The 14610-nt window shown below is 37.5% G+C and overlaps 1 protein-coding gene across 1 annotated transcript; it reads left to right on the forward strand.

The window, feature by feature from the left end:
• The first annotated feature begins 2298 nt into the window (after window positions 1–2298).
• cdkn1d (cyclin-dependent kinase inhibitor 1D) lies at window positions 2299–14407 on the forward strand. Its single transcript, XM_036577417.1, has 3 exons — window positions 2299–2529; window positions 6883–7352; window positions 8567–14407. Exons 2-3 carry the CDS (start codon window positions 6887–6889, stop codon window positions 8623–8625), a joined length of 525 nt encoding a protein of 174 aa, XP_036433310.1. The 5' UTR covers window positions 2299–2529; window positions 6883–6886; the 3' UTR covers window positions 8626–14407.
• The last annotated feature ends 203 nt before the right edge of the window (window positions 14408–14610 follow it).

Here is a 14610-nt window from a genome sequence, read left to right on the forward strand (position 1 = left end):
TGGAAATGGGGTTATACATCTGTTTTCTTTGCTGTGCACTGGACTCTAGTAAAATTGTATATTGATTAGATGACATATAAAGCAGTGCTTGGTTAAAGCACCCTACTAGGTTTTTGTAAGTGGTGATGATGATCGTTTGTAACCCCCCTTAAGGTCACAGGTCCCATTTTTTCTGTTTTACATGTTATTCATTTAACATATTGTTTCATTTCATGTGAAGCTGCCTTTTAAGTTCCTGAAAGTGTTATAATAGCCTTGCCGTGTCAGCGTGCATAAACACACACTTGCACACAAAACATGCTAGCTTGTGTTTGTAGCAGATAAAGTCAAAGTCTGTGCTCATGTAGCTTCATTACAGATAGATCCTTTACATGACCTGCATTGATAAGCAGCAGTGTGTCCTAATCAAATCATTGTTCTATCTAGATCTATTTACAGAAAGTGGACACACGTGCAGACAGTCACGTGCAGACAGTACTCCTTATCTGTTATTACAGTCCTGCAAGGGCCAGATCCACTTTGCTATCAACTCCAGTAAAGCAGTCTAGTTCCTGCAGCGTTATCAGCCACCAATAACACTGTGATTCCATCAGCACTGTGACGCAGCACTGTATAACAACAAAAAACATCCAGAAGGCCTCCTTACAAACTTACACAATGAACAATAAAATCAATAAAGTCAGTACAATAAAGTCAATAAAGTAGTTTTTATCCGTCTGCAGTTCAAATCGGGATGACCTAAATTTGATTCACAGGAAACACAAAGCAATTTCTTGAACACATACAAAATACACTATTTGTCCAAAAGTTTGTAGACATCTGAAATCAAAGGTATTAAAGTAGAGTTTCTCCATCGTTGTTGTTGTCGCAGGCTCTACTCTTCTGGAAAGGCTTTACAGTAGATGTTTACACTAGATGTTTAAACTAGATATATTGCTCCACTGCTCCATATCCCAAAGCTGGGGGGCTTTATACAGCTCAAGCCGATGCTTGCCACTGAGCATGATGACCTTAGGCCTTAGGCATGATGACCTCGAGAGCATCTCAAACTGCTAGCAATGCCTTTATATGAAGATTATACAAGCTGTGTTTTTCACAATTGAACTCCTGCATCAGCAATAAGTGCTTCTTAAAGTAGCTGAAGTGATGTCTGGATACTTTTGTACATACACTCTTTAAAAAGATGGCTCTTCTAGGGTTCATTAGTAAAGACAATGATTCTATTCATGCACTCAAATAACTATTTGCCTGCTTAAATGGTTCTTTGCATGGTGAAATCGTTCAGATTGATGGTGAGTTGTATATGGTTCTATATAGCACCAAAAGGGTTCTGCTATTGTAACAATGTCAAGCCTGTAACCATAGAAGAATTCTTTATGGTGCTATAAACAATTCTTTTGAAAAAGGTGCTATATAGAAACATATACAACACATTCTCCACCAATCTGAAGAACATTTTTACCATACAAAGATGAAAAGATTTAAGCGTGAAATGGTTCTACACAGAACGGTTGACTTTGCTTAAGGACCCTATCTATACCATAGAGTATAAGTGAGTGGTTCATATAAATTAAATCTATTCTAGACAAATGTACTAAATAACAATGTCAAGGTCCAGTAATTACTGATATAAATTTGTAATAATAAAGTGCTAAAGTGCTTAATAACAATGTAATAAATTAAAAAGTCGAAAACACAATCATAACTTTAATTATTGATCTCACGCCATATGTATGATTCAGCTGTACTCTGTGACAAAGGAATACAATTAAAATTGTATTCTTCATTTATCAGTGCTCAACCCAGACACAATGTTATATCTTTTCAGACAGTTTGAGTTTCGTCCAAAGGATTTTATTTATCTCATCAAACAGATTACGTTTTGTTCAAATTAAACAACCAACGAAAAAAAACTTTTGTTAGATATATCTTATCCTGACAGATCAGTTCTACCACCATCCCCCACTCAAAAAACATGAAGGCGGGAAACTTTTTTTTAATGTTGTTTTAGCACAGATCGAGCTTCAGCCCTGAAGACAAAACACTTTCACAGAGCACTTTCTCTCTCTCTCATTCTCCTTTTTCAAATTAGAGCCTGAACACAAAAGGTGGAACTACCAACTTTAAGGAACGCAGAACCTCTCTCTCTCTCTCTCTCTCTCTCTCTCTGTTTTCTCATTTTTTCTTCTCGGTCTCTTCAAGTCACGTTGCATGTCAACGTGACTCGGGCCGTTTGGCCGAGAGCCAATGACAAACGTGACGCGAGCAAAACACGAGAAAGTGTGTCACATTCAGGAGAAGAGAGAGAGAGAGAGAGAGAGAGAGGGTAAGTGTGTGAGTGAGAGAGAGAGACTGAGTGAGTAAGTGTGTGAGTGAGAGAGAGAGAGAGAGAGAGAGAGGGGAAATGGCGGCCATTCGCCAACATATTTGACCTACTTTTCGCGGAGAGGGAGGGAGAGCACAGCGCCGCTACTGTCCGCATCAACAGCACCAACTCATTCACAGCTAAACCACAGACTCTCGGATAAGGTAAGCCGTGCTGTTATTACTATTTTAACCTACCTTGGTATTTATTCTTTTTTCTCTTCTCTCTGAACTGTATTGCACGGAATAATAGTGATTTTTTAACGCTCATTGCTCAGCTGTGTCAGTCGGTAAATAAACCGTTTTAACATCAACACAGTTCCTACCAGAACAAGTGAAGTGAATGATTCCGGTTCTGGTGATGTGGCGTGTTTCATCCCAGCTGAACGCTGGATTTGAGTGTTTTTACTGTAGCCGGAGGCAGCAGCGCCTTCACTGCGCGCTCAGACCCAAACAAACAAGCTCCACATGGGCTGCAGCTCCGCTCACTGACAGCTCCAGCCTGCTGCTCAGGCACTGCTGCACTGCGCTGTCTGCTTTTCTCAGAAAACAGCTTATTATTCCTCAGTTATTCTGCATCTGCTCTGTGGAGTTTTTTCCAAACTGCATGTTTGGTTTTGGAGTCTGCAAAGCAGCAGTTTGAGTATCTGAAAAACAGATGCACTAACCTTACTGAATTCAGACATGTGCATCACTTCCACATGAATGAAGTGTGCTAATTACACCAACACAGCTTTGTCTCAGAGTTTATGTAATACATTTTATTGGCTGATTAATATTTTTATTGATTGATTTTATTAATTATTTGAATCAAGTAAATTAAATGCATTTTTGTGCAAGTTAAGTTTTTTGAGTGTACTTAAAATGTTAAAAATAGGGATGGGCAATATGGCAAAATGTGTCATGATATTCATTTTTCAGACATTTGATAAGTTAGAACAGGCAATGTAGTGGCACATTTTAAAATATTACCAAAACTATGAAAAAATTATTATTGAATTCATTATTTCTCCCACTGTGCTGGACTGAATCCAATTAAACAGGACTTATAATGCTCTCTTCTTAATCAAACATGCAGTTGGGAAGTGCTTTTAAGTACTGACCGTATCCACAACATACCCAGAAAAGCATATTGTATTGATGTAATTTATCACAAAAACAATAAATACTGTTATGTTGCCCAACTCTACATTGAATTAATACCTGTCATCTAAGCCCATTTCAGCTTAAGAGCAAACTCTTGGAGTTGCATTAAATATTGCAAAATGGTGGTCTTATGAGTAATAGCAGTGGCGGTGTTTACATGTGCATCAGATGGACAGTGTGCAGGTCCCTCTTCTTCAGAGCCCTCACTGTTGGAGCATTTCTTCTGTCCTAATTGGAAAGTACAGTGCATGCTGTCCTCTGAGGCCCAGACTCTTTTATTTTAGGTTTGGACAGAATGTTCTGTCAGGTTGAGAGTGTCCCCCCAGTACGTGAGAGGGGGTGTGGACTGTAGCTACGCTATGCTGTGTGGGAATGTGATTGGCATGCAGGCCACGCCCACTGCTTCACGCAAACAACTCGCACTGGAGCTCTTTTGTCTTTGCTTCCAAAACAGCTTGCAGATGTGTGCAGGCTAAAAAAGTGACCCACAGACCTACTTTCCCTCAGACTGCCATGTAGGGTATTCAGTAAGATTTGAGCCCAGAAAAGCTGTTTAACTGAAAGGATATCTTTCTCTCCTCATTATGAAAGGCTGAATACTTCTGCTGTGCATTGAAGTTACAGTATGTTGTGTGCAGTTTATATGCTGGGCACGTATGTGGATTGACGTGGGAGTGATATAGGTTTAGAAAAAGTGTGTTACAGTTGGAATGTAATCAGATATGATCTGGTATTATTGTAAAAACATATAATTAATAAACATATTTCTGTTGTAAATCTGCAGACATGCTGGAAACAATCTCTCATTGTGAGCTAACCAAAATGCTATCTGGTTAGAACCAAATGTACTTGTACTGGATAATACTACATTTAATTGTAGTGCATGGTATTTTCTCTTATTCATATCTGTTGTAATATCAGAGGAGTCTCTTCATAATCCGGTGACAAAATTTAAGTTTTGCTTGTTGTGAACTGGAGAGAGGTGTAGAGAAAGGTTTCATGCACTGAAAAAAGTGATGCATTGAATTTGCTTGATTTTAATGTATACATCATATATGGTGATATACTAATGTATACATAAGATATATTATAAACACAGTTTACTTGCATTTGGCTATTAACTTATTTTGTCAGTGTTGTTAATGTGACATATAAAGGTGTATAAAAAAGGTGTATGAAATAGCTTTGGGAAATCGGTATTGTCTTGTGTCGAGGCCACTTCATGAGCTAATGAGCTAACTAAGAGCTAACGTTAACGGTTACAGACCTGAATGCTGAAGGAGTCTCGTCATCTTCTACACAAGGCATTTTTGTCCTCAGTGGATGATGTGCCAACATGTTAGTTTGTCAGAAAATATATTTTCAGAAATAATACAGTTTCTGGGCCTAGCTAACATTAGCTAGAGTAGTTAGCACAGTTAGTGATAAAGGTGCTCTGTCTCTGCCTTTTTGTCTTGCAAATAAGTCCCCTCATATTACAGTCCTGTTAAAACCTAAAATCATCATTTCCTTGAATTGTTGACTAGTATATATCCTCCATCTTCCTGTGATTAAACATAACGCTAACGAATAATGATTTCAGTATTCGAGTACTGGAACCTTGAACGGTTAATCGAGTACTCGAGTATCTGCGCATCCATGAATGTATTTATATGGAAATGAAGTACGCAAGTTGTTGCAGTGCTGAAGGCTTTAATAGTGCGTACAAAAATGGCCTGATTCCAGTGAACAGTCGCTTTTGGCTGCACTCTGTATCTAGCTGTGTGTTCTGCTTAACACTGCTGTAATGACGCCACGCTCCAGGCAACAGCTTCATACACTCCCTGTCAGCGTTTATGGAGTGGTTTCTTACCAAATCCCAACTGATAAACGTTTAACAGTTGGACTGGCGGGCGAAAATGCACTGCAAGGAGGCAAATCAGGGTCAATCTAGAGGATTCTCTCCAAGATAAGAAGCCTATAAAAATAGAAGGCTCTTACATGCAGTGAATGGGCTGAAGAGCGAAGACAGAAGTCAGGACGAGGTCATTGGAATTGGAGTTTAATTGGATTTTCAGGTATTTTTTGCAGGTGATTTTAGAACTGGGTTGGCAGGAGACTTTTTTTCTAGGTTAGTTGTGTCTTGTAGACTACATTGATAAAATAAATGTATACATGTATAGAGTATAATATAAAATAGTCACACCATGCGACCAATGTTTGCTGTTTATATGTGGAACTAGTAATTAACCTAAATGGGCTGTAGCATAAACGTCTATCAGAGATTGTTGGTTAAGGGGGGAAAAGTTACTGAAATGTTGACCCAAGTTTATAACATTTGCCCCATTCTGGAATAACATAAAAAAGAAACATTATGGCACATTATTTAGTGATTCTCCCACTTAAAAACATGCTAAGTCTTGCTTTTAAATTCTTTTCAGTTCATTTTGTGGCTCTGAAACGTGAAGTGCAGGTGAGACATTTCTCACACTCGTGCATCTCCTGGTTTTCATTATGCCCTCAGTGGACAGACACACGTTGGTTGAAATGCACTGGCATTTACGGGCTTGTTTGAGATTTATTACGTGTTCTGATTTTTAGCAGGTGTAACAGAGCCTGGTGTATTCGCATTGGTGACTGTGTGGTTTGGCACATGTGTGTTTGATCATATAAAAACATGTTCATAACAAGAACAGTCAGCAGACTCTGTGGGCTTGTGACCTCAGACCTCTGTGCTGTGATTAAGCCACATACATTAATTGCAGTAGTTGCTGCTTTGATTCACTAAGCACAGGGCAGAGATCAGGGGGAAATGGACAGTGTTTCTAAAGTTTGGAATCGCTGTTTTTAAAAAGGTAAAAACATCGTTTTTGGTTATACATGTTAGTACTCCATAACTTACTAGATTTCAAATAATAAGTGGGAAGATGTAAAATACAATGATGAACAGAGCTGCAGATGGTTCCAAAATAACTGAGAAGGCTGTAAAAGTTGAGAATTAAGTTAGAATAAGAATCCAGAATGCTTTGTATTTGAAAAGTGGTGATCAAATCTGCAGGCCGATAGCATAATAAGACATGGCTAGAAAAGGATCCTTTTTCTGTTTTATTTATCATTTATGTAACTTCTTCTTGTTCCCTTCTTGAAATACCTTTGGGTATCTAGTTTGTAATAGTACTTATAAAATATATAGTACTAAGTTTTAGGCACCTGAGAAAATGATATTTAAAAGCTAGTGCAGCAAATGTAGTTACTGAATACGGTAACAATGTGTGTACATAACAAGTAACACAAATGGTTGCCAAGTTACGAACAGTAGTGTACACCCTGACATTCATGAGCCATGAGCAAATCCATTAGTGACCTCCACACTTGATCTCTGTCTCTCCTCAGAATAATGGCTATGACTTCGTCTCAGTTGGATCACTGTGAGCTGGAAGGTGGGGAGGAGGATATGAAGCCGCGGGCGGCGGCCGTCCGGCGGAACCTCTTTGGCCCGGTTGATCACCAGCAGCTCCACCAGGACTTCCAGAGGCTGCTGTGCATGAGCATGGAGGTGGCCAAACAGCGCTGGAATTTCGACTTCCAGAGCGAGCGTCCGGCAGCCGGAGCGGTGGAGTGGGAGGAGCTGCGCTGGCAGGATGTCCCGGCGTTTTACCGCAGCTGCGTGGTGCGTGCAGGAACGACCAGGCGCAGACTGGAGGCTCCAGTGAACACCAGTGGATCTCTGGGCTGCTCTTCAGTGGCTGTGAGCGGAGAGGAGTACCTGGAGCTGAGGGCCAGAGCAGCGTTCAGAGGAGCCAAGCTGGAGAAGAGAATGTCAGCACCTCTGGGGGTCAAACACAGACAGGCCACCATCACAGGTGAGAGAGAAAGCAGAACAGGTTAATATTGATGTCTAAGAGAGAAACAGGAGTGAAAGTCTTTGACCTCACACTGATCAGAATTAATTACAGTTCTTTAGGAAATGTGCATCATCAAATCTCAGATTTTGTGATTATGATTCTTTAGGAAATGAATCAGTGCAGCATGATGTCTCATATTTCATCACAGTTTGATTAAATTGTTTTTAGGAAACCATTTAACACATAATGACATCTCAGATTTCACCATGATTCAATCAATAATGATTCTTTTGGGAAAAAAAATCAGTGCATCATGAAATCTGAAATTTTTACCATAGTTTGATTGAATTATGATTCTTTAGGAAACGATTCAGTGCAACATGCAATCTGAAATTTTGTCATGATTTGATTAAATTTGGACTCTTTAGGAAACTATTTAATGTGTTGTAAAGTCTCAGTTTTCACCACGATTCACCTAAAGTATGATTCTTTTGGAATCTTTTGGAAATAGTTCAGTGCATCATGAGATTTCACCACAATTTGATAAAATTATGATTCTTTAAGAAATGATTCAGTGCATCATGAAATATGAAATTTCACCACAACTCGATTAAATTATGATTAGTTAGGAAATGATTTAATGCAACCTGAAATCTCATAATAACTTGAATCAGTGTGATTATTTTTGCTACTATTTGGATTTATTTTTTAAAATACACTGAATACACAAAGATAAACATTTATACACAATAAAAACAATACATCAAGGTTTACATTCTCAACATATTCATTTTCAAGAAGTGCCAAACCAAGCAATACTTAAATTTCAACAAATAGCCATCTGCTGTACTGAATATAATTATAATAGATGCAAACTTTCCAGAATCAGTGCTGCTGAATCAGCATCTTCAGACTAATGCATCAAGATGCACTGACACATTTATGCACTTTTATTGTTAAGCTGTTTCACCAGGCGACTCTAACACTGTCATTTCATATCTTCTTGCTTTGTCAGAGAGGTTCTCATTCTAGCCCTGAGGGTCTCACACCTTTTTCTTTTACCTCTTCCATTTCCAAACACACCTGAGCCAGGCAATCAGAAATCAGAATGCTGCATGCCTGGTTCAGATGTGGCAGGAACTGGAACAGAAGAAAAATGTGGACTGGTTTGGGGGCCTACAGGGACTGGATAGATAACCTCTGCTCAAACACACCTATTTTCTCTCTTTTAGACTTCTTCACTGTGAAGAAGAGGAGGTTTCTTCATCATAAAGGAGCTTCGAGGCAGTAAGCAGAAAGTCTGAGACTGACTGCAGAAAAAGCTCAAATCATCACTGTGTACATAAATGTATATACAATGTCTGCGATTGTAGCTTTTCAGATATTCAGACAGATTATCAGAAGCTCTGAACGAGCTTTAAAACATTAAAGTTTTCAATGAAACAAATCAGTTCAAGTAAGCTTAAAAATCCACTAACTATATTCAGAAAGAAACATATCTAAAGTATACTGTGAAGGTACAAAATGCACTCCAAAAAACGACACTTTTTTTTCCTTTTTTTTTTGCTTCAGGTCGTGTTACAAAAATTGTTTTTCTCACCTTTGGTCCAAATGTCATGACCTCTTGACCTGATAATTAGTAGGCTGAGTTTAGTCTGGGCTTGCACACAAAGCCTAATGTCTCAGCTGGTTTTAGAATCTCTCTCCTGCTTATGAGAAAACAACAGGGGTCAAACTTTGAACCCAGTTGTATCTCAGACTTATTGACCCCCCATTACCCGGGATATTAAAGGTTAGGCTTATTGTTTTAATAAATTTGCCGACCGACCTATACGTCCCACAGAGGTTGAAATATGTCAAGCCTTACCATATATACAGTCATTTGCAAAAGTTTGTGCACTCCATTTTCTATGCAGAAATAAGTTAACGCAGTTCTGCTTATTTTGCTGAATTCGGAAAGAAAATAAACATAAAATGTGCTTTTTGCAAAAGCTATGGTGCATTTTATATTTTGTTTTATTTTTTCCAGTATAATAAACTGAACTAAAAGTTTGTTCCCTGTAGATGACGTGTTAACTTATTTCCACTTAGAAGTCTACAAAACATGTAATTACACAAATTACAGAAGTGTTCAGATTTTTGCAAATGCCTGTATTCTACATAAAAATATTATCTCTGCCTATTTTCTGTTTTCTACTGATTTTTCAACTTTTTTATTCTTTTCCATGTTAGAGAACATATCACTTATAGAACATTAAAGAAATTTGCTGAACATGAGGTTCTCCAGTAAACCCAAGCCATGGCCTTATTGTGTTCCCTTAACACAAAAACTGTTCACAAATTATTTATTCCTCAATTTGTCATTCTCTTCCTGTCTCCTACTGATGGATGTTCTTCTAACAGAAAGCCTGAGCTCTATGCCTCTAAATCTTCCATGAAATCCAGGTTATACACATTCCATTCAGTGTGAAATACAAACAGACAAAACAGCCAGACTATGCATAACCGCCCCAAGTTATCCTGCTGGTTAGCTCGTCCATTTGCCTCAATTAAAAAAGTAACATAGAGAATTCATGGAAGGATTCATTAAAGGAATGTTGAAGGATTTTTGTACTTAATCTCTGTCTGCTGCATCTGTAGCCTGTTGCTGTTGAAACAAAACCTTGTATCTCCAAAATGATAACTTTGCAGGAGACAGAAAGAACTTTGAATTGGAGGTTATGTAAATGGGTATTTGTAGAGGTTTCTCTTTTCCAATCATGAAGTTTTCACTTTTTTCCTGTACTTAGTAAAGCCCACTACCTTAAACATGGTTATAATAGAAGTCAGTAGGCAAGCGCTGAAGCCATATATGGTCCATACATGGAAATTAAGCTGATAAAGCAGCCTTGAAACAGTTAGCTAACAGACTGTTAGCTGTTTTTGTGACGCCACACATTTACTTTTATCCACCTCTTCAGCCTTTAGTAATCTTGCCCCGCCCATTCATGATGAAGTTATAAAGAGTGTTACAACCTGGCCTGCTTTCAGAATGTCTGAAATACCTGACAGCTAATCAGAACAGAACTCATTTACATACAAATGTCTTAAAGGCACAATAACAAAAAACCAAATATAATATGTTGGTACATTACTTCATAAACATTATAAATAGACCTCAGGAGAAAAAAAATAGAAGAGTAATGTAGGATGTGGATGCTGACAATTTTTTCTGTCTTCAGAATCACACCGAGGTGGCAAGAGAATGACAAATTGAATAAGAAAAGTCCTCCCTTACTGACATTTTATTAATCTGACCATCAATATGGCCGCCTTTTTCACAGTTTATTCAAACTTAAAGTTTTTTCGGCCAGATTTTTTTTCCCGTCCATCTCTCTTAGTCACTCCAACAGATCAAAGATGTTGTAAAGAAAAAAAGAAGTGTATCTGTTCTCTGTGTTATTAACAGCTATATTACTTTTAAAAAAGTGCTATCTTCAGTTATACTGTATAAGATAATTGTATTTGTTCACATCTTAATTATGTAGCATTTTTTTAATCTCATCTATTATAGTAGCTTTTCTTTTCGGTTTTGAACACAACACTTTTCCACATGAAGGGAATGTAGCATTTTAAAACAAAGTGGATGTAAATGTGCCAAGTTAAAGAATTGTTTATAAGAGACCTATAAAGTCATGCTCAGCATGTAGATAGCAGGGACGTATTTTCTGCAATACTTTTTTTTCCATTGCTGTACTGTTTGTTTGCGGTGTGTCTGTGTGTAATGTGAGATGGTATGTGTAATTTTGTTTTGTTTTGTACAAATTGTTCTTTGTTTTTTTGAAAAGGCAGCTGAATCAATTGACCAAAGAATTGCTCCACACATTGTCAAAAATAAGGAAAAACTGAGAGAGCCGTCTGGACTGCATGACAAGAAGAAGGGACGAAGCCACTAGTTAACCATCTTTTAAACTCACACTACTCACTTTAGGCAGTGCTCACTTCCTCCCATTGTATATTAAAACACACTCGTCTGTTAGTGGCATATATGGTGACAATTAGTGCGTCCTACAGCAGTTCAGATGTTTTTATCATTGGAATTTTCAATGAATAGCCATCCGGTTCATCTACCTCACAGAAACAATGCCAGAATTGATGCGGTCAGCTTTTGGATATTAGAAAAAAGGCCAATCACTCATGGATGTGGAGTTGAGCCAACCCATACACCTCTGAAGGGGCTTTTTAAAGGAATGGTTCACTGAAAAATCAAATTTTTACAGTTTCCCCTTACCACAAAGGTAGTCAATGAGCCGAAACATGTTTGGTGTCTCAAGTTTGCTTTCTTGGTTCTGCACTGGAGCTACAAAGCTAATGAGATAGAAAACTGAACCTATAATCTAAAATGATTTTCTTCCATTGTTAGCTACATTAGCTTTGTAGCTCTAGTGCAAAACTATACAGGTCTTGGCTGACTGGCTAATTTTGCAGTAAGCTGAAAACTGCACAAGTTTGATTCTTTGGTCAACCATTTCTTAAAGCTTTTTCTAGGGCCTACTCATGCTCCGCCTCAATGTGTTCTTTCATAGCAACTGTTGTCAGGTTGGACTAGATATACAGAACGCTGACACTCTGACTTTTTGTAAAAAATATACCTAAATTGAGAGTGCGTTATCAATTTAAATTAATATTGATTTTGTTTCTGTCACATTGTTATTTTTGTATTGCATATAAAGTAACGTTAGCATGGGAACAACAACAAGTTCACCGCTACCTACCTGCCAAGTTTCATTTAGCTGAAATAGCATAGTGCTGGTTTGTAAACTGGAAACTCAAAAGAAATATTAATAAATGTGCACTACAGTTTGTGATTCGGTTGAATGAGATTTTTGCTAATGTTCTGTAAAGCTTGTCCAACAGTTGTGCTTTTGTGGGAGGAGTATGGATAGGTCAGTTTGGGTCTTTCTTGTCTGGCTCACCCCACTTTTTCCAGAAATAAGCAGAGTAGTCAGAGATGGGTCTGTATTAACCCATTAATGTCTAGATTTGAAATTTGGTCCATATGTTACATATTTATAATTTTTTTAGCCATGTGGTTTGATTGATTTGAAATGATGATCGTCTAACATTTTGCTCACATTGGATGACTGATTTGTAACAAAACAACAGAAAATCCAAATATATAATATATAATTTTTTTGTTCATCCAGTGAATAATTACATACAATTTTATCACCTTAGACCAGTCAGAACATGATCTGTAGCTTTTCCTTATTGTACTAAATGTAGCTGTTGGACATGAATGGGTTAATGGAATGAGCAAAGAGTCAAAGCCTCACAGACTGAATCTAACAGGTTTTGGCCAGATAAATGGCCTGTGATCAGGTGGTCTAAGGCTGCATGGCTCTGAAACTCTTATCCCGTCTCTGCCTGAGCTGTCACTGTCTCTGAGATTCTGAAAGGAGTAAATGACTAGTAATACACTGCAGGTTTACACAAATCACCTCACTTCTAAGAAATAGTTTGCTATTAGATTCTTTTTGTTTTTTTTGCCTGTGTGTATGTGTGTGCCTTTGTGTGTTTGCATTTTTGATTGCACCTGTCTGTCATTGTGTTCAAAACAACCTTTAAAAAAATGACATTTTTTAACTTATTGTATCATTTTGTTGTTCTGTTTTTTCAGGGCTCCTGAATGTAATTGGTCCCTGACATGACTAACTGATTTTGTACTAGCTTTGCACTATTGTAAATGTCATTGTTGCGATTATAACTTTGAATGGTTCTGGAAAGCTGCGTTAAAAGAGAATTCCACCAATTTTTCTGAAATGACTGTGAAATTCAGTGGTTGAGATGTAAACAAAGTCATTCAGAGTGGTTTGATGTGGAATGATTGTAGGTTGATTGTAGAGAAACTCTTTCTACGGAGCCCATTTGGTTACATCCAGTATAAATAAAAATAATGTGTGGCTACAACTTATTAAGGCATGGGAACGAGATAATTAAGTCGTGGCCACGACTTAGTAAGGCGTGGGAACGAGATCATGCCTTGTTAAGCTGTGGTCAGGGCTTAATTATGCCTTATAATTATATATAATTATGCCTTACTAAGTCGCGCATTAGGATCTCGTTCCTACGCCTTACTAAGTTGTGTTTAACTTATTTATCTCATTTACACACCTTACTAAGTCGTGGCCACACATTATTTTTATTTATATGGGATATCATCAGCAGGGCTCCTTAGATTTCTTTACAGTGGTGGTGGTATATTGGAGTTTACAACTCCAGTATAGCCATTTATTTATTATCTAAAATGATCAATAAACTAAAACGTGTCTTCTAAGTTTCTGTATGTGATGTTGATGAAGGTACAAAAGTGGTAAATCTGAAAAATAATGGATGAATAAATCCATAAATGGATTTTAAAAATATCTCAAAACTATCAGGCAGTGTATTTATAACCATTTCATGTAATCAGACCACTCTGAATGTCTTTATTTGCATCTTAACCTTTTAATTATGCAGAATGAAAGAAAATGTGTGGAATCCTTTAAAAGGTCAGTGTCATGCAGTGACAGTGTTCACTCTCTGGACATTTATGTTGGATTTCAAATCAGCATAACAAACAGCCTGCATTCGGCCTGCCAGGAGAAAAAGAAAATAATTGGCTCACAAAATTCTAAACAGTTTACTTAAGAGAAAATAAAGCAGGTCTCAAAGCAGCACAGTAACTTTTAACCAGCCTGAGCCCGTCAGTCCAACACCTTGCTTCTAAGCCTTAATTGTCCGAGGTATAATCACCATAGTATTGTAATGCCTTATATGCATGAGTGAAAGGTAGCCATCTATATTTTTCTGTAACAATACAGTGTAATTTAATTCTGCTTTGTCTAATGTATGGAAACAGACAGATTGTGTTTGGCGTTGAAAACAAAATGGTGTTTTTTCTTTAAACAGAAATAATAAAAAAAAACAATTACTGTCAGTTTTACTAAGTGTTTCTAGCAGTTCTCCTTTGGCGCACTGTTTATGTTTGTAACATTGTGAATAATGTCATAAATTAGAATAAAATTATAATAAAAGATACTGTATGAAAATGCCTTTTGGAGAGTTGGTGGAGTTTATTTTCAGCAACAGGTTAAAGTCTCAGCTGACCTACATACAGAAGACAAATAAACAAGCACCAGTCACAGCAGTTGAGGTCAAAGATTAGCAGAATGGCTCCCTCTGCTGGTCAGAAAATCTTCTCAGTTAATAAGGATGTTACACTTTCAAAAACAATTTTTTAGAAAGATTATTAAAA

The sequence above is a fragment of the Colossoma macropomum genome, unplaced genomic scaffold, assembly GCF_904425465.1.
Source record: "Colossoma macropomum unplaced genomic scaffold, Colossoma_macropomum, whole genome shotgun sequence".
NCBI lineage: Eukaryota > Metazoa > Chordata > Actinopteri > Characiformes > Serrasalmidae > Colossoma > Colossoma macropomum.